General features: G+C 42.3%; 1 protein-coding gene across 1 annotated transcript; it reads right to left on the bottom strand.

Annotated features, from left to right (window-relative positions):
* Positions 1 to 10,893: 10,893 nt before the first annotated feature.
* LOC100706176 (acidic mammalian chitinase) lies at positions 10,894 to 17,508 on the bottom strand. Its single transcript, XM_005464320.4, has 12 exons — positions 17,481 to 17,508; positions 17,118 to 17,183; positions 16,661 to 16,690; positions 16,373 to 16,577; positions 16,033 to 16,089; positions 15,769 to 15,934; positions 14,871 to 14,995; positions 14,503 to 14,626; positions 14,157 to 14,339; positions 13,659 to 13,775; positions 13,426 to 13,552; positions 10,894 to 11,306 (listed from the first exon to the last, which is right to left on the bottom strand). The coding sequence occupies exons 2-12, from the start codon at positions 17,134 to 17,136 to the stop codon at positions 11,098 to 11,100; spliced, it is 1,362 nt and encodes a 453-aa protein (XP_005464377.1). The 5' UTR covers positions 17,137 to 17,183; positions 17,481 to 17,508; the 3' UTR covers positions 10,894 to 11,097.
* Positions 17,509 to 25,174: the final 7,666 nt, after the last annotated feature.

Raw genomic sequence — 25,174 nt, 5'->3', positions numbered from 1 at the left:
CCCCTCAACACCGGCCAATGCACCAAATGTTACGGGTCCGAAATTGAGGATGAGAGTAAAACAATGATGGTCCAGAAGAGGTCGGTCAAACAATGATTTTATTTAAACACACGCGCGGGAAGATAGTTACTGCACACATCAGCAAGAATCTTCGCCCAAAATACATTTCAGATTGCTTTTATAATATCAGGGTATTATGACGCCCCCTCATGCGTTTACAAGCACATAATTTGCATCTTAAGAACATTATTTGCCTCTTTTACAGACAATGATCAATTTTAAGAGATAAATGCAGACACAAGAGTTCCTCTTTCTGGCATCTTCTTCCAAATAAGGCGATGGTCCCAGGCCTCTGGGTCCCCATGGGCTGGTCCCCTCCTTCTTGTCACCTGTTGTTGGGTAGACTCTAGTGCTACAGGTTTGCTGAATACATTCAGGCCTCTGCTCAGATCTGTTTCTAGATTATATGTGATATATATGTGTTTTGTAAGCATGTGTGCGATCTTTCCTCAGCTCCCAGCCTCTTATCCAATGGATCGTCCGAACCTAACGTCGAACGAAGCTTTTAACCTTTAATTACCTGGGGGAGCTTCAACTCTTTTATGAGCACAAAACTGCAATGTGTATATAGAGATATAACAATATAAAAATGATTATGACTGCACCTGTAATAAAGGTTAATATGGTGTCGGTGTGTTAAATGTCTCCCTGCCGTCTTAAAGCTATATGTGATATTATTAATGCGATGCTAATGCTATTAGATACATTGTAGCAGTAAAACAATTTCTTTAATTCCACAAGAGGGAGAACAGTAGTGGTGAGAGGACACATCTTTGAGGGGCACCAATACTGAGGGACCGAGTTTCAGAGGTGATCTCCCCCAGCCTCACTTGTTGCTTCCTGTCTGTCAGGAAGCTGGTGATCCACTGACAGGTAGCTGGTGACACGCTGAGCTGGAAGAGTTTGGAGGAGAGAAGTTCAGGCACGATGGTGTTAAAAGCCGAACTAAAGTCCACAAACAGGATCCTGGCATAAGTTCCCGGGCGGTCGAGGTGTTGCAGGATGTAGTGCAGCCCCATATTCACTGCATCATCCACCGACCTGTTTGCCCGGTAGGCAAACTGCAGAGGGTCCAGCTGGTGGCCTGTAATGTCCTTCAGATGGTCTAACACCAGTCGTTCAAAGGATTTCATGGCCACAGACATCAAGGCGACAGGTCTGTAGTCATTCAGTCCTGTGATGGTGGGTTTCTTGGGAACAGGGATGATGGTGGAGCGTTTGAAGCAGGAGGGAACTTCACACAGCTCCAGGGATCTGTTGAAGATGTGAGTAAAGATGGGAGCCAGCTGTTCTGCACAGGTTTTGAGGCAGGAGGGTGAGACACCGTCTGGTCCGGGGGCTTTCATGGGCTTCTGTTTCTGAAATAGTCGGCTCACATCCTCAGTGTGTATTCTGAGTTTCAGGGAGGAGGAAAGGGGGGTGAGAGGTGTGATGGAGGTCGTTGAGTCTGGATTGGAGAGGGTGGTGGTGGTTGTTGAGTCTGGAATGGGGAGGGTGGTGGTGGTCATTGAGTCTGGATTGGGGAGGGTGGTGGTGGTCGTTGGGTCTGGATTGGGGAGGGTGGGGTGGTCGTTGAGACTGGATTGGGGAGGGTGAGGGTGAAGGGGGAGAAGTGGAAGGTGTGTTGGGGGTCAATGTCTGAAGCAATGTCTCTGGGGAGGGGAGGGTGAGGCGTGGGAGTCTGTCCGTCTCAAACCTGCAGTCGAATGTGTTTAACTCGTTGGTCAGGTCTCTGTTTGCTTCAACAGTGGGTGGGGGGCGTCTGTAGCTGGTGATTTCCTGCAGGCCCCTCCACACTGACGCAGGATCGTTGGCTGAGAGCTGTTCTTCCAGCTTCTGGGAGTAGATCCTTTTAGCTGCTTTGATCTCCTTGGTCCGTGTGTTCCTGGCCTGCTTGTACAGGGCCCTGTCACCACTTCTGTAGGCGTCCTCCTTGGCCTTACGAAGATGTTGGAGTTTAGGAGTGAACCATGGTTTATTGTTGTTGTATGTGCAAAAGGTCTTTGTTGGCACACACACGTCTTCACAAAAACTGATGTGTGATGTCACAGTGTCCGTGAGCTCATCCAGGTTATCAGATGCAGCTTCAAAAACAGTCCAATCAGTGCAGTCAAAACAGTCCTGCAGTTCCTGCTTTGCTGCGTTAGTCCACTTCTTCACAGTTTTGACTACAGGCTTGGCATGTTTGAGTTTTTGCCTGTTCTGTTCTGCCCCCCTTGCAACCCCAGTGGCAACCGAAACAAGCTCCTCTGGGGATCCAGAGCAACCTGAGTCCTCCAACTCAGCTGAGCCACTGTGGGACTGAAATTCAAGCCAGGTTGGCTCCAGAGGCTGAGTCTCACAGCTAGCATGTCCCTTGCGAACAGTTTCTAGGCTGCCGGAAGTGGATGACATAAGAGCTAGTTCACTGAATTCAGCTTGTTTCAACTTTTCATAGCCTGAAACACAGTCAGTCTCATTCTTGGTTTTTATAGCATGGTTAGTAATAGGTTTTTTTTTGGTACTTAAACAGGCCCCAAACTAGCTCTTTGTCTCCAAGAAAGCTGATTCAGTAACACACAAAACATTCTCCACCTGATTGTCCGTGAAAACATTGTCTATGAGTTCACAACTTGGCTTTGAGTCCAGAAAAGAATTGTCTATGGCGGACTTGGAAATGTTAGCTCTGCAGTCATGTAATGTGTGAATAGTCCCAGAGTTAGTCTTCTCCGAATAAACAGTCCTAATGTCCCCCGGCTCTGAGGGAGTAAAGCAAAAATCTCTTTGACTCACCACTGCTGGTCGCTCCAGTGAAGTCTAGGGTTCCGACCGCAGCAGAGAGTGCTTGTGGCATGGACGCCGCTTCCTCCTGGAAGTGGGTGCAAGGGGAGTGTTGGGTCTGCGCTTCCACAGGCCCTGCTAGTTTAGAAACTTATTCTCGTTAACGAAAGAAACAAGGCAAACATCTTTTACTTGCTAGCAAGGGAAGGCTTGGTCGGAACCAGGCTCATGGAGCTCAACGCTCCTCATCTGTCTCCAACCCAACTTCTTCAACAAGCAGCCCTCCTCGCAGCTATTTATTTCCATGACAGTTACAGTTTACACAACACAATAGTTTACACAAGCACATCCCCTCGTAAACCCCCCCTATGGATCTATAAGACAAGGCACTGTGTGTGTGTGTGTGTGTGTATGAATGTGTTTGGGGGTGCGTTTGTGTGATGTCCTGCTCACCAAAAGGGTCATAAAAGCAGGAAGCTTACCACACAAGAAACAGATCTTTCAGATAGGATGTGCCTATAATAAAACACTTCAGCCTCCCCCAGCACCAGATTGGCTGGAGAGGTGGTCAGAGACAAAGGAATGTCTTTGATCCTATAGTTTGAACTAAGACTTTACAAATTTAAGAAACACAATGACAACATTTAACAATTTGACTCCAACAGGAAGCTGATGCCGCAGAATCCTCATCGTCTGACCATGTCCTCGCCAAAAATGAGGCAGGCGACGGGAGGTCCGACCGAAGCGGTGAGTGTGGGACTTCTTCGTGGCGGAGACCTGGATGCAAGCGATTCCACTGGGGCAGAGCCTTAGCAAGCTGACCCGAATCTCCTCAGGTCACAGACCCAGCTCCCTGACACTATCATTTCTTCTTGTTGCCTGTTGAAGCTCTGCTAGGAACCTTGTTAAGATCCAACCATGCAAAATATGATTTTTTGCCATTTTTCAAGTGATCCTAAACTTCTGAGTGGGACTATATTAGCTTAGCATGCAAACCAAAATGGCTACTCGTGAATAAAGTTACTATTTGTGCACCAAGATGACTGTAACTTTCAAGTTACATGCTAGCAGTGTTTATAATAAAATACATATTAATAATAAATACAGAGAGAATATTTTCACTATCAAACATACAGCAACTGATTACAACAGTGCCCACAGGTGCTGTGGGCACTGTTGTAATCAGCTTCTGCTAGCTTGGGTTAGCTTGTGTAACCAAAGCTAATACACCTCCAGGTTGGGTTTATTTACCTTTGCTGAAACAAGTACTGTAACGTGGTGAGAAACCATAACAGTGCAGTTGCATTATTTATCCACCAGGTGGCTCCAACTATTCACATGTTACAAAGAACAGGTTTTTTCGTTTGTTTGTTTCTTGGGTTTTTTAATTCTGTTACAAGTGGTGAAGAGAAACCTGGGGTTGTTCTTGTTCTCTTCCATCGGTGATGAACAGTAAGATGTCCAGCTTTAAGAAAGTCTTTTTTTAAAGAGTAATAAGCTCTTTTCCAGACTAAATGAAGATCTTCTGGGTTGTCTGGATAAGGTGAGAGTTATACCAGGTAGTAAAGTACTTATTATTTGAGCTACAGTATCCAGAGTGATATGCAGGGTGCATGTAAAGCTATTAACAAAATCATTTACCTGTAGGTGTAGAGTTTATGTAGCTGTTCTGCACTGTGTTGGCACATAGGATTGAAGAAGATAACAGTGGAGGAATTATATCTTTAAACTTAGTTACAGCACTTTCACAAAGACATCTACTGTAATGAAATGTATTGCCCACTGCTGTGTAATTTATTATTGTAAATGTAAATGTTATTAAGAAATTATCAGACAAAACATGGTTTTCAGGGAATGCTATTAAATATTCAGTTTCTATGCCACATTACAGAACAAGATCTAAAGTGTGATTAAAGTTGTGGGTGGGGTGTTTTACATTTTAAGACAACTCTGCTGTATTGAGGCTTTCATTTTCTGAATCATCTGCAATAATTATTTTTTCTGAACTGAGCACTAATTTAGATAAAGTCTGAGAAATCAGAGAGAAACTCTGAGTAGGGGCCAAGTGGACAATAGATAACAAATAATACTGATTTTTGAGTTTTTCAATTAAGGTGGATAAGGCTAAGTGTTAGGCTTTCAAAAGAATTAAAGCTATGTCTGGCTCTTTGGTTGATGGCACACCCCCTTTGAAGATTCTGACAGTTAGTGTGACTTGGTTTGGTGATTCATCTAAACTAACATAATCATCCTGTAACCAACTACATATCACCCTGCAACTTTCCTTCCTTGTCCCCATTCTATGATTTGGGGGGGTTTAGTGAATTTGGTCAGATTTGTAGAAATAAGATCTGCTCCATCCAAAGTGGGATAGATGCCGTGTCTACTAACAAGATTTTTATTTGGTATGTCGGCCAAGATCCTCAGCAGGTTCTACAGCTGCATTGTGGAGAGCACCCTGACCAGCTGCATCACTGCATGGTACGGCAGCATTATTGATATGGACCGCAAACGCCTGCAGAGAGTGATAACAACTGCGGAGAAGATCACCAGGACCCCGCTGCCCTCTGTGCAGAGCATCTACCATCGCAGAGTCCAGAGGAGAGCTGCCTCTATCCTCAAAGACCCCACACACCCCCAACACGGACTGTTCACACTTCTGCCCTCGAGACGAAGGTTCAGAAGTGTGAAATCCAGAACATCTCGACTCAACAACTCCTTCTTCCCCACTACTATCAGACTCATGAACAGCTGACATAGTTTTTAACAGTAGCAATAATTTTTGCACTTCAGGTCATCTCACATATCAACCAGCATATTAAGCTCATAGTTCTTTTGCACATAAATCTATTTAATACTTCAATTTTTTCTTTTTTGTCTCCATTTATTTATTCATACTATTTGTATTCTATCTATTGTATATATTAACTGGCATCTGTGTGTGGACAGTGGAGAAAGAATTTCATTGTACAGAGAAATGCTTACACATGACAATAAACGCTTTGAATCTTGACTCTTTCCCAAGAAAGTTTCCCAATTATGTATAAAGCCCACGGTTTTTGGACCAGAGACTTGTGGTCTGGAAAAATTCCTCATGTCAACATTCCAAGCTGCTTGAGCTGCTACTACACAATATTTTCAAAATATATATTTTCTCACCAGGGGAGTGGCTGTAGCTCAGGTGGTAGAGCAGGTCACCTACTAACCAGACGGTTGGTGGCTTAATCCCAGTCTTCTCTAGTCTGCATGCCGAATATCTTTGGGCAAGATACTAACCCCATGTTGCTTTCCGATGCATCCATCGGAGTGTGAATGTGTGTGAATGTTAGATAGTAAGCACTTAGGAAAAGCATAGACAAAAAAGTGTTAGAGATAGAGTAGAGCTAAATAAGAACCAGTCCATTTACCTGTTCAAATCATTAAATTCCAGTGTTCTAATCACTTCCATGATGAGAGGTCATGGAAGTGATCATGCAGACTGCTTCTAAAAAATCAGCTTTCTGCATACTCACTTGCCACACAGCTCCAAACTTCATGTGGTCTTCAGATCAGAACAGTGTGTAGAGAGCTTCATGTAATGAGCTTCAGTGGTCGAGCAACAGCATCAAATCCTTACATTACCAATTAGGAATGCAAAGTGTCGGATGTAGTGGTGTAAAACATATTGCCTCTGGTATCAGGAGCAGTGGAGACGGTTTCCCAGGAGTGACAAATTCATTTGAGTTTTATTTATACAGCGCCAAATCACAACAACAGTCCCCTCAAGGTGCTTTATTTTGTAAGGTAGACCTCATATGACCCCCTATGAGCAAGCACTTTGGCGACAGTGGGAAGGAAAAACTTCCTTTTAACAGGAAGAAACCTCCGGCAGAACCAGGCTCAGGGAGGGGCAGGGCCATCTGCTGCGACCGGTTGGGGTGAGAGAAGGAAGACAGGATAAAGACATGCTGTGGAAGAGAGACAGAGATTAATAACAGATATGATTCGATGCAGAGAGGTCTGTTAACACATAGTGAGTGAAGAAGAAACACCCAATGCATCATGGGAATCCCCCGGCAGCCTACGTCTGTTGCAGCATAACTAAGGGAGGATTCAGGGTCACCTGGTCCAGCCCTAACTATATGCTTTAGCAAAAAGGAAAGTTTGAAGCCTAATCTTGAAAGTAGAGATAGTGTCTGTCTCCTGAATCCAAACTGGAAGCTGGTTCCACAGAAGAGGGGCCTGAAAACTGAAGGCTCTGCCTCCCATTCTACTTTTATATACTCAAGGACAGTGGTTCTCAAACTGTGAGAACCACTGTGCTTGCTCATAGGGAGTCATATGATTGTTGGGTTTTTCCTTATCGCCAGCGGTCGCAGCCGGTACAGAGCGCTGGCGGGTTCAGTTCCCAGGGCCTTAAAACTGCAAAGGCAGCACGACGCTGTCACGCTGATGGTAAAAGCACAGGCGTTTTCCGCCATGCCGCAATCCCAGCCACCATCAATAAGTCGGAGGCCCCGGGAGAATCGGTGCGGGTGTGGAAGATGCCGTCAGTGAGTCGGGAACCATTGCCTGGATGCCGAAGCTCCTGGTAGCCAGGAGAATGCGATCCGCTTCTTCTGCGAGTGGGCGTAATCCTTTGCGGCCAGCAGCAGGCAGTTGGCAAGGCCAGCTCGCACCGGCACCTGTCGGAGGAAGACGTGAGTGAAGAGCAATCCGCCGTCATCCGTTCCTATCAGGGGCAACGTGCTCTCCATGAGCTCACCCAGGTGCAGAGAGAGAGGAGTTTCTCGGCCCGCTCTGCATCAGAGAGGGAGTAGTGCCACAGCAGCAGTGCCTTAGGAGCGGTGTATTTCCCTTGGGTGGGGGGATCCCGGAGGAGGCCATCACATGGCGGGTGGACAGCGGATCCAGCAAGGCCACCACATGATGGTATTTCATGTCGTCAGCTGAAACGCCACGAAGACCAAACTGAGCTTCGACGTGCACGTGGGGCCTGATTATTTAAGACCTTGTATGTGAGGAGCAGGATTTTGAGGCTTTAAAATGAATAGTGATGATAAAAACTGAGTGAGGCCGACAGTGATCACTGACTGTTTTAAGGGCTTGTTCAGATTAAATAGAACAATAAACAAAGCATTAAAACATGTTAAAAACACAACAGCCTTAATAAATGCAGAGTAGTTTGGACCCGGAAGCAGGATTCATCAGGTCACTTAAAGATTGGATATCCCACCTGCTGTGAATGTTTTAATGCAGTGCAGCTGTTATTATTATCACTTGTCACATCCTGTTTATGACAGTTAAAATAAATAACATTCATACAAGAAATAAAATTGTCTCGTGTAAACTGTATGTGTTGTTAATTAGGCCTATACTACTGTACTTTGATGTCAGTCATAAGGGTGGTACTTCAAGAGCCATATATTTTATGAGGTGGTACTCATGGTGAAAAGTTTGAGAATCACTGCTCTAGGAATGACAAGTAAGCCTGCAGTGTGAGAGTGAAGTGCTCTAATGGGGTGATATGGTACTACAAGGTCATTAAGATAAGATGGGGCCTGATTATTTAAGACCTTGTATGTGAGGAGCAGGATTTTGAATTCAATTCTGGATTTAACAGGAAGCCAGTGAAGGGAAGCCAAAACAGGAGAAATCTGCTCTCTCTTTCTAGTCCCTGTCAGGACTCTTACTGCAGTATTTTGGATTAACTGAAGGCTTTTCAGGGAGTTTTTAGGACTTCCTGATAATAATGAATTACAGTAGTCCAGCCTGGAAGTAATAAATGCATGAACTAGTTTTTCAGCGTCACTCTGAGACAGGATATTTCTAATTTTAAAGATGTTGCGCAAATGGAAGAAAGCAGTCTTACATATTTGTTTAATATGTGCGTTGAAGGACATGTCCTGGTCAAAAATGACTCCAAGGTTCCTCACAGCATTACTGGAGGCCAAGGTAATGCCATCCAGAGTAAGAATCTGCTTAGATACCATATTTCTAAGATTTTCAGGGCCGAGTACAATAACCTCAGTTTGATCTGAATTAAGAAGCAGAAAGTTAGCGGCCATCCAGGTCTTTATGTCTTTAAGACATTCCTGCAGTTTAACTAATTGGTGTGTGTTACCTGGCTTCATGGACAGATAGAGCTGCGTGTCATCTGCATAGCAGTGAAAATTTATGCTATGTCTTCTAATGATGCTGCCTAAGGGAAGCATGTATAATGTAAACAGAATTGGTCCTAGCACTGAACCCTGTGGAACACCATAATTGACCTCAGTGTGTGAAGAAGACTCCAAGAACAAATTGGAGTCTATTAGATTGATATGATACAAACCACTGCAGTGTAGTACCTGTAATACCTACAGCATGTTCTAATCACTCTAATAGGATATTATGGTTGAATTGCACTTCATGTGGCCATCTGATGGAAAAGTCTGGTTTTGGTGGGCTGGTCATAAGAGTCTGGTTTTGCCCTTTATAATAATGAAATTAATGAAAGAAACCCCTGGACAATTTCATGCTCCCAGCTTTGTGGGAACAGTTTGTGGATGGCCCATTCTTGTCCTATGACTGCACACCAGTGCACAAAGGAAAATCTATAAAGATGTTATAGTTGCAAAAAATGGGCCGACATCAAATTAACCCAGATGGATTAAGAATGGGATGTCACTCAAGTTCATGTGCGTGTTAAGGCACATGAGCAACTTTTGGAAATAGTGTGTTCATGTCTGGTCCAACAATGCATGCAAAGTCTGTAATTTAGGAAGATATTGGCTTGATTTGCCTCTCTGTTGTTTGCACAGACTCAAGTTCTGTAGATTATGTCTGATTGAGTCTTAGCAGGTAAAAAAAATCACTAAACACCTCATTAATTTTCTAAGTAAATATATTTATAGAGGTGCTACTCACATGAAATCCTCACCAGATTTTGATAACAACCCATCCAACCCATCCAATTTTCAGGTGGATTAAGATCAGGTGATTGAATGGTCATATGGACAGCTTTATTTTCTTTCTCTGAAATCAGTTGAGAGTTTCCTTAGCTGTGTGTTTGCGATCATGGGTTTTTCTGAAATGTTAACTCTCATTTCATCTTCCTCATCCTGAGGGATGACAGTGGATTTTTATCAAAAATGTCTCTGTACATTTTTCCATTTATCTTTCTTTCAGTTAATTGAAGTGTGCCAGTGCCATATGCTGGAATACAACCCCAAACCATGATTTTCCCACCTCCAAACTTCACTATTGGTATGGTATTTTTGCGGTGATATGCATTCCCTTTTGACCTCCAGACATGGTGGGTATTATGGCATATGACCAGATTATAATCCCAGTATTTCACAGACATATCCTAAATTCTTCTGCAACCAATGCCATCAGTATGTTGTGGAAGTTTTGCCTGAGTTCATTGTTTGCTCATTGTGTGCGGGGTTTTTTGTGTGACACCATAATAAGACACCTTTTTATAGGCCATCATTTGAAACTAAACCAGCTAAAATTAATTTGGAGTAAGTGTCAGGATTGCTTTCTAAATATTGATAGATTTCAGCTGTGGTAATGTCTTTCCATGCCTTTTTGCACCTCCCTTTTGTTCCTGTGTTCAACACTTTTTCCCTGTGTCATTTGTCGTTATTACACATACATTTGTTTATCTGTGGTTTGATTCCTTTGCATGTGTGGATTTGATGGGTTGTAGCAACATCTGATGAGAATGTCATGTCAATAACACCTTTAGAAATATATTTACTTAGAAAATTGGTGACATCTTCAATACTTATTTTACCCACCATATGTAACCCTAACCCCAGTCTGTATTTAAATCAAAGAGCTACTTGCTGTGAGGCATCGGTGCTCACTACCACACAACCACACAAGCATGCTGCCCCATTTCATTTAACTAAAGTGTAATCGGTTCAAAAAATGAAAACACAGCAATAATTCCCACTTAAAATTAGAGCAGCTGAATTAGATATAATGTAGTAAGGCACAGTTTTAAAAATATTTAATCATGTATATGAGTTTTCTTGTTTTTGTCTTTTTTTTCTCTAAAGCACATCAAAGAAAAATATTCAAGCATACCAATCACTGGAACACGTTATTAATCGATTTAGTTTATTTTTGTCAAGAAAACATTGAGTCAAATGCAAAAAGTAATATCTTGTTGGTTTACTTTCTGTTCCTGTTCTAACTCAGGACAATGATGTTTATCAGTGTAAGTTGTGACAAGAGTTTACTGAACCATAATTGACTGTGTTCTGTATTGTTGAACTTTTGTTCTTTAACTCATGCTTCTGTGGCTCAGGGCCAGTTGCAGCACTTGCAGGAGTCCCAGTAGATGAGACCAGGCTGGCAATGGTGCAGGTAGGTGTTTCCCTGGAAGCACTGGAAGTAGGTGGTTTTGTCAGCCAGGTTTTCATACAACCCATCAGGACGGCCAAAGCAGAAGTCAGCAGCAGGGTCCTTAGTTGTTGTAGGGCGTGGAGTAGTGGTAGGCTTTGGACCGAAGCCTGCATCATGGGACAATGAAAAATAGGTAGAAACTTTTATTTTTATTCTTTTATTTTTTTCTGCTGAGAGTCCTTAATGACCCTCTTTTATTTGCCAACTCAGGGTGCTCTACAGTCTTAGTTTTATTGGACTTGAATTCTGCCTTTGATATGGCGGACCATAATATCCTCTTAACGAGGCTTGAACATATAGTAGGCATAAGGGGTAGTGACCTTAACTGGTTTAGATCGTATCTTTCGGATAGGTCATACTCCGTCACCATGGGGGACTACTCTTCCTCTGTTGCTTCCCTCTACTGTGGTGTGCCCCAGGGATCTGTGTTGGGCCCTATGTTGTTTTCATTGTATATGCTGCCCCTAGGCTCTATGTTCAAGAAGTATAATAGCTCCTTTCACTTTTATGCTGACGATATTCAAATTTACTTTCGGCTGACTGATGACGTTTCGTCGTCAGTACACTGTCTGCTAGAGTGCTTAAGAGAGATCAAAGATTGGCTCTCTGATAACTCTCTTATATTAAACGAGAAGAAAACAGAAATAGTGTTGCTTGATAACCATATTCCCCGGGGCCAATTTGCTGATACTCTTGGACCCCTTGCCGCCTTTCCTTCTGGCACTGTTAACAACTTAGGTGTCCTCTTTGACAGCTCCTTTAAGTTTGATAAACAAGTATCCTCTGTAGTTAAATCTAGTTTCTACCAGCTGCGTCAAATCTCCAAGACCAAACATTACATACCACGCAAGGACCTTGAGAAACTTATCCATGCTTTTGTGACCTCTAGATTAGACTACTGTATTTCCCTTTACTTTGGTCTCCACTCTGCTTCATAGATTGGAGCTTGTCCAGAATGCTGCAGCATGCCTTTTGGCTGGAACCGGAAGGTTTGCCTCTTACCCCAGTCCTTGCTGACCTACATTGGCTTCCTATTAAACACGCCATTGAGTTCAAAATTCTGTTGCTTACCTTTAAAATCATAAACAATATTGCCCCGTGCTACCTCATTGAACTCCTTAGTCCGTATACCCCTAGGAAAGCCCTAAGATCATCATGACAATTACTCTTAGTGCAGCCTAGATCCTGGTTAAAGACCAGAGGTGACCGTGCTTTTGCCCGGGCAGCCCCTAGCTTCTGGAACAATCTTCCTGCTGCTATTCGCTGCTCTGATTCCATCCATTCATTTAAATCATGGTTAAAAACTTAACTGTTTGACCGAGCATTTTTGGTTAGTTAGTGCTCAGTCCCTATATTTTATCCCTATGTTATTTATCACTGTATAAATACCATCCATCCATCCATTCGCTTCTGCTTATCCTTTTCAGGGTTCGCGGGGTGTGCTGGGGCCTATCCCAGCTGTCATAGGGCGAGAGGCAGCGTACACCCTGGACAGGTCACCAGTCTGTCACAGGGCTAATACACAGAGACAGACAACCATTCATGCTCATATTCACTCCGGCATTCACACCTATGGGCAATTTAGATTAATCAATTACTGTGGGAGGAAGCCGGAGTACCCGGAGGGAACCCAGGGAAACCATACAAACTCCACACAGAAAGACCCCAGCCTGATGGTGGAATTCAACTCAGGACCTTCTTGTTGTGCGGCAACAGAGCTAACCACAGTGCCACCGTGCCAAATACCCCTACCTTATATTTACAAATTCTCAGTGATTTTGTCTTCTAAATTACGCTCAGATGTTTTATTTCCTATTTTATCTGTATTGATTGTTTAACATGGTTTCTCACTTGTTAGTTTACTTGTACCCTATTGTCTGTTATGTTTTAACCTTGTTGTGAAAGAAAGAAAGTGTACTTTATTGATCCCCGTGGGGAAATTCCTCTCTGCATTTAACCCATTCACTCAGTGAAGCAGTGGTCAGCCTTTGGGCGCCCGGGGAGCAGTGTGTAGGGACGGTACCTTGCTCAGGGGTACCTCAGGGTAGCTGTTCAGGGGAATCGAACCCCCGACCTTGCGATCATGGGGCCACCACTCTACCTACTGAGCTATCCCTGTCCCAGCACGTTGGTGTACCTTTGGTTTTAAATGTGCTATATAAATAAAGTTGTATTGTATTGTATTGTATTTTATAAACGCTGAGCTAGCTGATTTACACCACTTACCCATTGAAATCCTGAGGTGGTTGATGAGAGGATAAGCTCCAGCTGAGCAGAAAGATCCACTGAAGTCATCCATATCCATAGTCCACACATGAGCACCTCCCAAATTGTGGGCAGTCAGCCACTGGACCTGCGGGACAGCCAACAAAAATGATTATGATAAAAGCGGGTACAATTCAATAGAACAGAACAAATACAAGAACTTGTCTTATTTGCGGCATGTCAAAACTGTTTACCTTGGAAGAATAGCTGCGCTGGTCATCATAGCCCAGCCAGGAACTGCCATAGGTGGCATATGGAACCTCTTGCTCAGAGATCCATCCAAGAGTAGCAGTATTAGTGAAGTCACAGATCTGGTAACCCAGAAACAACACAAGCTTTTGGACTGACATTTTCCTTGTTAAGTGGATTAATGGTAGGTGAAGAGGTTCTTACATAGGGCTTTTCTACTCTACTTGAGCACTCACAGGGATTTATAAACATGCATTCATACAAGCACTTTTTCCACACCTAAATGCTTTCTATCCAACATTCACACTTTGATGAACACATTGGAGAGCAACCTGAGCTTCAATACTTTGCCTAAGGATACTGGACCAGCCAGGGATCAAACCACTAAGCTTCCAATTAGTAGATGACCTGCTCTACCTGCGGAGCTACAGCCACCAATCATGGAGTAATAGGTGACTTATAGCACAAACAAACTTGAGCTTTTTATGAATGTGTTGTTGTACCTCATAGAAGGCCCAGAAACCTTCAGTGCGAGTGTAGGGTCCAGCATCTGCGGGCCCATTGGCTGGTGCTCCCAGGCCATTTGCCCCACTGCTAAGACGGAAGGTCCTTCCATAAGTAGGGAAACCTAGCAGCAGCTTTTCAGATGGTGCTCCCAGAGATACCCAGTAGGCTATAGAAGAGTTCTACAAAAAAGGGAGAAGAATATTGCATAAAGCTTGTGTTAAACTTCTTGTTATGTTACATTTGATTGGATAACCTTTATGTGAAGAAGAAAACAAAGAACATTGAGCATGTTCTTTTCAACAACCTAGAAGACAGTTGTAGATGTGATGGTGTGGTTCTTACTATGTTGTAATGAAGTTGTACGCCAGAGTCCACAGCGCTCTCATACAGTGGGCTGTTGTGTCCAGTTACTGGATCCCAGGAACCGTGGTAGTCATAGGTCATGATGTTGATAAAGTCAAAGTGTCTGTTGGGTTAGAAATTTTTGTTCAATACATTTGTTCACTGGTGAAAGACACAGAACATATGGGACTTTTGTGGTCACACAGTACATGTAAAATTGGGCTCTGTGTGATTTGAAATAAGAAATACTAATAAGTAATACTAATGAGTAATAAGTAATGCTAATACTATCAAGTTCAGTAATGGTGAAAACTTTTTGGATACCTTACTTTCCTTAAAATATGTACAAATGCTGAAATCAAGCTTACGGTGCAATCTTGGCGACCTCATATGCTCTATCAACGGTCTGAGGAAATGCAGCAACATTGGCTGATAGCAGCAGTTGAGTTCTCTTGTTTTCTATGGCATCAGCCTCAAATGCTTTTACAAGCTCCTGTAGGGGCAAGGGCAAAAGCATCGCAGAGCCAGTCAGAGAAAATTCTGATTACAGCAATGAAGAATGATTATTCTCAAAGCAATACACTGTTATGACGAAGGGTTTTTGTTTTTTGTGAGGAAAAGGTGTCAGTAGTTACATAAACAGGGTAAATGTATATTGTAAACTGTCAGGAAAAAGAATGGTCACAGAGGCAACATGAAAGAAAACAGGGTATGGTACATTCATCCTCTCATCAATCTGTTCCACAGGTTACAGAATGTAATGCAAGAAACAAGATTTCCAGTGCAGTCTTATTTCAAGGTCGAAGACACACAGGGCCTTATTTTAATTTAATATTTGTGAGGTTTAACTTATGAGGCCATGGAGACACTGAATGAATTGAAAGCTATATTGGCTGTTCTGTTTTACAAGAATTATTTCTTTTCATCAACAAAATTTTGCAATGCAGTGGTCAACAAAAGTTCAACACAAAGTAACTTTTTGAAATTAACCCAACCAAAAGAATTCAATGGTAGAGAAAACACTCTCAAACAATATTCAGCATCCATTCGTTTTCTTCTGCTTATTCAGTTCAGGGTCCTGCTGCCACAGGGTGAGAGGCAGGTTACACTCTTCGTAGGTCGCCAGTTTTTCACAGGGCTAACACAGAGACACAGGCGACCATTCACACTCATACTCACACCTACTATCACAGCTAGCAGCGCTAACCATCATGCCACAATGTAGTCTAGCTTCAACATTGTATTTAAAATTTGAGCCGTGTTTACCGTGACCAACAGAGTGAACTTCTCCTTGTCCCCTTCTGGGCTACCATTGTGTCCAGGATATTCCCAGTCCAGATTTATCCCATCAAAGTTATGGGCATGCAGGAAATTGATGGCAGACTTGATAAAGAGTGCACGATTCTCAGAAGTGGCAACCATAGCAATGAATCTGGTGGGTTGCAGGGAAAAACAAAACATGACATCTCGCCTACATGAAAGTAACAGAGGTAGATATGAGATCTGAGAACTGGTGAAGGTGAAACTCACGGGCTCACTCCATTAACTGTTCCTCCAACAGTCAGCAGAGTCTTCAGTGCAGGGTTGCTGTTAGCAGAGAGTAGGAAACACACAGAAATAACCTTAAATAATTAAGGAACACCTTACATCCAGTCAGATTACTGTGATCAATGTGATCTTAATTATTTCTAAATAATTACAAATATTGTGACAGAATTCAAGGTTACTCGTCGCTCTTATTCTTCTAAAAGCTACTCGCACTTGAAAAAAGCAGTGATGGAAACACTGAAATATGATTTTTGGCTTAAAAGTGGTTGCAGGCTAATGTTAAATTGTGCTTAATACTGGTGCATAGCATGACTGAACTCACACATTCTTGAGGCTGTTGAGGCTGCTGTACAGCTCCTCATCATTCTGCTCAACGGGGATGATCTGGTTGAAGCTGTTAATGGTGGCCAGAGCATAGATGACATGGGTGCACAGGAAGGGATCGATGTTGTCTGGTGTGAATTTGCCAGCACTTGGTCTGTACTGGGCCCAGTTGGTCATTTGGCACACCAGCTTATTGGCTGAACCTAAAGGAAGCAAAGACTCGTTGGGTTTGTTCTGAAACTTTGATCATGGTGGCAAGACTCGGTCAGTGAACACAGGTACTTACCGATGTGTATAACACATAGTATGCCCAGAGCTGAAAAAAGGAAAAAAGAAAACGTGGAGAAATAACAGGTGGTGAATACCAGGCATGTGTAGACAACAAGACGACTAATCGTTGCTATTGTTACTACTGGTACCAGATGTACTAGTTGTTAGATATAATTGTTAACATTTCAATTGATGCCCTGGCTGGTAAATTGATGTGTTTTAAATGCTATGCAGCCATCTGCCACCAGATGGAGCATTGTTGTTGAGAAACACCAAAATCCTTCACTCTTGGCCTGAGCCCTGATCAATACTAAATACATGTAATCTCTATCCAAGACAGAAGGATAGAAAAAATATTATGCATAGTAATTACAATAATAATAATGATAAATTCAGTATTATAATGCCGATGCTCTACCGCTCAATAAATTATCAGGGAAAAATTAATGGAAGAATGAATGAACGTTATTTACCTATAAGGAGTTTTGCCATGTTGTTGTCTGAAGACTCCCCTGGTGTCCTTCTGTAGAACTGAGCTTCTGAGTAATTATAAATCAGTGTCATTAGATAGTATATCCTACACGAGTCACAAAATCAGAGCTTCAACTACAATTGCTAATACAATTAGTAAGATGAACATTACCTGAGTGAAATTTTACAGATTGTTAAAACATAGATGACAAACAATCTAAAAGCTTACTGAATCCTTAATTTGAGGCCTATGTGTAGCTACTAGTATGTGCACTACAATGTAAAAACAATATTCCCAATTGCAGCAAAATACTAGCTGCGTACAACACAAATCAGAACCCGACTGAACTCATTGATGTCATTACCTTCCTGCAAGGCACACTGGAGCAGACTTCAGAGCTTGATGGAGTTGAACAGATTTATATCTTACTCATTCATGACTAATAGAAGGTATCAAAGTGCAAGTGATAAAGATTCAGGATGGTGGGAGTCTAGGTGACGTGCCTAATAACCCCCCTTCCTGGTAAGACATGGTAAACCCAATCAATAATTTGACTTGGAAATGAGCAATCAGATCAATAGCTGACATTGCAATGATAAGCATAATCAGTACTTTATTTATTAATTAATAACAACAAATTATCCAGCCATACAATTTCTTCTGGTTAACCACTTCAGGTTTGTCTGGGTGCTAGAACCTATCCCAGCTGTAATGATGTAGTGTGTGCAGAATGTTCATTGGTTGTAGATTAAAGTCAGACTGCAAAGCCAAGTATTTAAAAACTCTTATATTCTTATATAATTATATTAGTTTAATCAAGTACTGGGCACATTTCTAAAAATGTGGGACCTTGTATAAAATGGGTGTAAGTTAATCCAGCACTATTTTAAATCATTTGAATTAAAGCTGAAAGCTGATTTAATTTAAAACAGTGACCAACAGTGACACAATATATGATCCTGAAAGAATAAACAACATTTTTGGGATCTCTATGAAACTTTATATTCACCACAAATAAACCCATCTAAAAATGAAATTGATCATAAGGCTCCAGGTCCAGACGGCTTTCCTGCAGAATTTTACAAAGAATTCTGGACAATTCTGGCACCAGTATTCCACAGAATGTTGCAGGAAATCAAGGAAAATGGCAGACTACCACCAAATATGAATTCTGCCAACATTAGTCTCCTGCTAAACCTGACAAAGACCCTGTATTTCCCTCAAGCTATTGTCCAATATCCCCTATTAATGTAGACCTCAAAATAACCTCCAAAGCTCTCTGAAAGAGATTAGAGAAGATAACCCCCCTCTTCATTCATCCTGACCAAACTGGTTTCATAAAAGGAAGGCACTCATCAACAAACACACGTACACTCAAAAAAATGAAATTGGGTGGTTGTTACATGTACAAGATTCAAACTTGCATTTTGAACTAAATAATTTCATGTTTCTATGGTGAACGTAATTAAATCATGTAGCATCTGCATGAAATTCAGCAACTTAATTTGTTCTTGTTGAGATGACGTGATACAATCTAGTAAGAGTGGTTAGTTGCCTGGGCTCACAAAATTCACAAGATCACATTAGATGTCAAACTGCAGGAAAATCGCTGGAGTTTTAAGAGGCAGACAACTACACCCACACCACGTGTATGCTCTCGCTATTTATTGTGGTTTAACCTGTCAAAGACAAAAACGTACAGAAAATTCTACATAAATCATAGCTTTCCTAGTTTTGCTAAGCCTGGATTGACAGCTTGGTGGCGTGATGGTTAGTGCTGTTGCCTCACAGCAAGAAGGGCCCGCGTTCAAATCCACAATCTGGTTGGTTTGCAGTGTGTTATTAGAGTTAGGTTAATTGGTGATTCTAAGTTACCCATGAATGTAAGTGCAAATGGTTGTTTGTCTCTATGAAATCATCAACCCCCATATTGGTTCATTAAGCAAGACTAGCAGTAATTGCCTTTATTAACAAAGTAGTTGTTCAAACAACAAGATTTCATTGTGCTTTCCTAAAGTTTTTAACTTGTGTAGAATCAATTAAAACAAATTTCACTCTACATACTTCAATAAATCACTTCAAGTCCATGCAAGTATACTACGTTGATCCAAAAGCATCAACACCAGCTCTTCTCTAACAGCATGGTGGGAGTTTCTAAAAATAACAGCGTCTTCATTAATCCCATGCAAACGTACACCTATCTGGAACAATCCGGACATATTACAAAACAATAACATGATCAACTTGCCAGATTGGAGTTATAAAAGAATTAAATACTTGGAACATATATTGGAAGGAACAGACTTTATTCCATTTGACAGACTAGTTACACAATATGGGATCAACAAGAAAAGATTTTTAGAATATCAACAAATTAAATCCATTGTAAAAAAGAAATTTACACCCAGTCAAGTTGAATTACAAACACCACCAAGTGCGGTACAATTTCTTACTCTTAAAACCCCCAAATTATTGTCTTAAATATACAGAACACTTTCTAAAATAGATGAATCAATATCACTTCCTATTGCAAATGGGAAGCAGATTTATCAGTCAGCTTAGACCAAAACTTCTGGTCTCAGGTATGCTTAAAAACCTTTCAATGGATCAGAAATCCCAGTCTGCAATTAATAAAATGCAAAATACTACATAGAGTGCACTATACTGGTCATCGGATGTTTCAGATGAGCTTTACATCTTCCAACTGCTCACACTGCCAAACCAATTCACCGGACAATTATATCCACGCTCTTTGGTTCTGTCCACCAGTTCAGAAGTTTTGGCGCGAGATATGTGAAGACTTATTAAAGTGTCTGAAATGTAACATTCCAACTTCCCCTTTAGTGTGTTTGTTGGGCAGCTTGGACGATGTCACTACAGAAATGAATACAGCCCATATGGTTTGTACGGCCCTATGCATTGCCAAGAACATGTTCCTCATGAACTGGAAAAATAAAAATAATCTTAATTCTAACCAATATAGAAACCATCTAATAGATCACATTAGTCTTGATACAGCCTCTGCCACCACATTAGATCAATCCCTCTGGGCTCCTTTGATCGGATCCATCACCTAGTGGGAGTGGGGGGTCGTGGTTTTGTCACGCCTTCGCTAGTATCGCTGGTGTAGGGGTAGATGCGGGCTTGAGGCATCTGGGGGATCCCTAGGGACATTTCCCTTGGAGAGCACCGCCTGGGGCCCGTGGTCATGTTCTGATGGGGACTCTGGTAACTCTTGGGTGGTGTTTTCCTGGTGGCTGCGTGCAGCAGGGCTGGGGTGGGTTTGCGTTGGCGGATGTGGGTCACTGGCCTGGTGGCCTAACTGCCCCTGGGTGGTCTGGGGCGGGCGTGGGGGCTTGGGGTTCTGGGGGTGCTCCACCTCTGGGCTGGGGCTCTGGCTGGGTCCTGGGGGCTCGGGCCCTGGCTGGTGTGTCACCCGGGTTGTGGGTGAGTGCGTGCACGGGGGCCCTGCCCTGGCGTGGGGGCCTCTGATCCGCCGGTGGAAATGGGGGTCTTTTCAACCGGCGGGGAATTTCTCAGATCCTTGCAGGGTCTGCCCCACAGGAGTCCACTCTGCAGGTGGGGGAGCGGCACAGGAGAGGTGGAGAATGAACTCAACCTGGGTGTCGATTGTCTTATGTAGTGTGGTAGATGATTGAATGATGAGGTGGGTGTACTTTCCTCTGCGGTGGGGTCGGGTTGACCACACGGGCCCCCCGATCCCCCACTGACATGACCGCTGCAGCACCAGGCAAACCTCTACCCGCCCCACTCCTACTAAACAGGTGACAATAGATTTAAGAGCGACAGGACTTAGTGCTGCTGAATCTTTGATTTTATTTATTGTGTTTTACTTGCATCTATTTGAAAAAGTAAACACAAAAAATGAATTTTTTATGTGCTGGAATATGCAGAAAATAGGTTTAAATGATAAACAAATTTCTTCCAGTCAGAGAATGTTGCATATAATTTAATTTTTGCTTGATTCAATGTGCATTCTCTGATGACTCTGCAATAGTCGGCCTCATCACTGATGGGGACAACAGGGAGTACAGAGAACTGACCCATGGTTTTGTGGACTGGTGCCAGCAGAACTACCTCCAGATTAACACTAGTAAAACCAAGGAGCTGGTGGTAGACTTCCACAGACACAAATATCCTCCATTGCAACCACTAAACATCCAAGGTATGGACATTGAGGCTGTGGACAGCTACAGGTACCTTGGTGTTCATCTGGACAATAAACTGGACTCATAATTCAGACCCTCTACAGAAAAGGACAGAGCAGGCTGTACCTGCTGCAGAGACTCAGGTCTTTTGGAGTAGAGGGCCCACTCCTGAAGACCTTCTATGACTCTGTGGTGGCCTCAGCCATCTTTTATGGTGTGGTCTGCTGGGGTGGCAGCATCTCTGGGACAGGAAGAGACTGAACAGGCTGATCAGAAGGGCCAGCTCTGTTCTAGGATGCCCTCTGGACCCAGTGGAGGTGGTGAGTGACAGGAGAATGGTGGCTAAGCTGTCATCCCTGTTGGACAACATCTCCCACCCCATGCAGGAGACTCTGACAGCACTGAGCAGCTCCTTCAGTGGCTGCAGCACCCACGGTGTGGGATGAAGAGACTCTGCAGGTCTTTCCTTCACACTGCTGTCAGACTCTACAACATGGTCTCTGCAGATGACCACACACGAGCAGACAGACAAACACACGCATCCAAAACACAATGATAACTTTCACCCTGTCTCCCTGATGTGCAATAGTACCAAGTGCAATTTTCCCAATAGAGCAAAGTATTTTATTCTTTTTTGTATAGCATGTTATTCTATCTTATCTTATTCTAGTCTATTGTTTTTTTTCTTTTTACTTAATTTTTACTGCTCTTGCACTTTCTGCAGTGACCAAAAAATTTCCCACGTGTGGGACTAATAAAGGTTTATCTTATCTCATCTTATCTTATCTTATAAAGTTAAAAGATTAAAACTAATAAAACACGTATTAAAAAGAGCCTTTTTTATTTGATTCAGATTTATATGATGGATTATGCAGAAAAAAATAGAATTGGGCTGAAAGGTCTATTGCTTTATTACGTATTCAGGTTGTGTATCACATTTTTAAAAAGTAACCAAGTAATAAAATAACCAATTAGTTTTGAAAATAAGTAATCAGTAATTTAATGGGATTACTTTCTTGGACAAGTAATCAGTAATAAATAACTAATTACTATTTTCAAGTAACTTGACCAACACTACTCACCAGTTAGTTAAACTTCAGGAATGTCCGAAAGACAAAAAAATCTGGATGACCTCTAATTTCCTGCTTTGTTTGGGACAATACTGAGGTTACTGTACTCTGCCTTAAAAATCTTAGAAACATGGCGTTTCTAAGTTTATCCGTATATGCTTTTGCTAATAGTAAATCCTCTTTATTCTTAATCAAAGATAAAATCAAAGAAGTTTAATTAATACGATAAATGTGAACTGCAGTTTGAGTAATGAAATGGTTCTAATACCTGACCTTCTGACCCTTTACGGTGATTTGGTGTGTGTGTGTGTGTGTGTGTGTGTGTGTGTGTGCTTCTGTGCCATCTGTACCAGTGGAGAATGTGTGCAAACATGGCAAACAGCCCAGATCTTGTGAAGAAGAGGGTTCCTCAGACATACGAGGGGTAGACATCAGAGGCAGTTAGAACTTGGCGAGTCTCCTCACCCAGCAGCTCCATCCAAGCTCTGCACTGCCTACTGGTAAAACTCACAGCATCATGAACTGGACTTGGAGTCAATCCATACTTCATGTATTGGGGTGCTGGTTCCACAGACTAACAGAAGGTAAACTATAAGAAATCTTGGAGATACTAAAACAATGACTTCATTTGCACTGGTTGCATTTCTTAATATTTAAGCTGGACTATTGTAACTCATTATATTCAGGTTGTCCTTTCAGTTAATCCAAAATGCTGCAGCAAGAGTCCTGACAGGGACTAGAAAGAGAGAGCATATTTCTGCAGTATTGGCTTCCCTTCATTGGCTTCCTGTTAAATCCAGAATTCAAAATCCTGCTCCTCACATACAAGGTCTTAAATAATCAGGCCCCATCTTATCTTAATGACCTTGTAGTACCATATCACCCTATTAGAGCACTTCGCTCTCACACTGCAGGCCTACTTGTTGTTCCTAGAGTATTTAAAAGTAGAATGGGAGGCAGAGCCTTCAGTTTTCAGGCCCCTCTTCTGTGGAACCAGCTTCCAGTTTGGATTCAGGAGACAGGCACTATCTATGCTGGGGACAGCATAGATATATTGTAGGGTCTACCTTACAATATAAAGCGCCTTGAGGGAACTGTTGTTGTGATTTGGTGCTATATAAATAAGATTGAATTACCTCTACTCTACAGAGGGAAGAGGTGAATGCACTGATTCTTATACAGCACTTTTCTACTCTCCCAGAGTACTTTATAGAACATTCACTTTCTCGAACAACATTCACACTCTGATGGATGCATCAGAGAGCAACTTGGGGTTAGTATCTTGCCCAAGGACATTTGGATATTTGCAGACTGGAGGAGCCAGGGATCGAACCACCAACCTTCCGATCAGTAGGTGATCTGCTCTACCTCTTGAGCTACAGCCACCCCTACTTTCTAGTCATCATTAGTCATAATTAGTCTCTGGCTCTTTTCCACAGCATGTCTTTTGTCCTGTCTCCCTTACCCTAATCCCCACACAGTTGCAGCAGATGGCCGCCCCCCCTGAGCCTGGTTCTGCCGGAGGTTTTTTCCTGATAAAAGGGAGTTTTTCCTTCCCACTGCTGCCAAGTGCTCAAAGGGGGCCACCTGATTACTTGGGTTTTCTCTGTATTATTGTAGGGTCTTTATCTTGCAATATAAAACCCTCTGAGGTGACTCTTTTGGCAATTGGCATGTAAATAAAACTGAAGTGAAAAAACTGAATCAAAGTATACAGAACACATGTAGTCATGTTGGTCAAAGGTTGGTCCCATGCACTCTCACACACTCTCAAGAGGATAAGGACCTGGTCCAGTGTTCCACAACCAGGACAAAAAAGATATTGCTCTTACTGGACCTAAGATTGGAGACAAAATTCAAAATTCAGTGTTTTGCTGACCCATCCATCCACCTTAAACGTCTTGCGATACTTTACATCTATTTCTTTGGTCTCATCAAAAATTACTACAGCCACTAGAGGGCGATGTTCCTCATATTTAAAGACCAGAGGTATAGCTTAACAGTCTGTGTGTCACACCCATGTCGCTCTCAGCCTCTTTTCCAAAGCGAAGGCTTTGCAGATGGTCAGTAACATAGGACAGGAAACATTTCTTTTACACTGTTTGGTTCTGAAACTTTATTTTGGTGTGTTTCAGTATGTGATTCATGTGGACAATCAAAACATTTAGTGATGTTTTTGTTTTATACTTAAACCTGATGACTCTGTGATGATTCATTTTTTCGTATTTGCTTCATCATGTCACTTATGTCAAGTTGAGTGTGGCTAACATACACAAACATTTGAAAAAATAATTTTCTGTCTGTACGTAGATAGCTGTAGCTAGCTGTTATCATTATTCATGCTCACATGTTGGTCCAGTTATTTTGAGCCAATAAACACCAGTGAAAAATTAATTGGTAGCACCAGTGTTATTTACGGCTTGAGTTAAACATCTAACAGAAGTTTACATGTCTTGATTTCAGCTATATCAAGCCTCATGCCAAGACTATGTCTGCACCAATGGAAATGCTTTTTGACCAAATTAATTCCATTCAATTCAGTTTTATTTATATAGAGTTTGCATGTCAAGATAGTCAAAGGAGTTTGCAAAGAAAAGCGTCTGGACTTCTTTAAGTTGCTTGAAGACGTTTCACCTCTCATCCGAGAAGCTTCTTCAGTTCTAAGGTCAAATGGCCGAGAGTCCCAGATTTAAACCCAGTGGGAGTATCCCCCCCAAGGAGGGACAAAGGACCCCCTGGTGATCCTCTAATCACATGCGCCAAGGTGTGAAAGCGGGTGTGGGACCTAATCAGCCAGGGTTTCGGGTGAGCCCATTGTG

This window comes from Oreochromis niloticus, linkage group LG5, assembly GCF_001858045.2.
Source record: "Oreochromis niloticus isolate F11D_XX linkage group LG5, O_niloticus_UMD_NMBU, whole genome shotgun sequence".
NCBI classification, from domain to species: Eukaryota; Metazoa; Chordata; class Actinopteri; order Cichliformes; family Cichlidae; genus Oreochromis; species Oreochromis niloticus.
This window is presented reverse-complemented; position numbering and strand designations above follow the sequence as displayed.

Coding starts and splice junctions, on each gene's coding strand:
- LOC100706176 (XM_005464320.4), bottom strand. Junction 14,996..15,768: donor AGTTCACTCTGTTGGTCACG/GTAAACACGGCT, acceptor TTGCCCCTACAG/GAGCTTGTAAAAGCATTTGA. Junction 14,627..14,870: donor GAGGTCGCCAAGATTGCACC/GTAAGCTTGATT, acceptor CTAACCCAACAG/ACACTTTGACTTTATCAACA.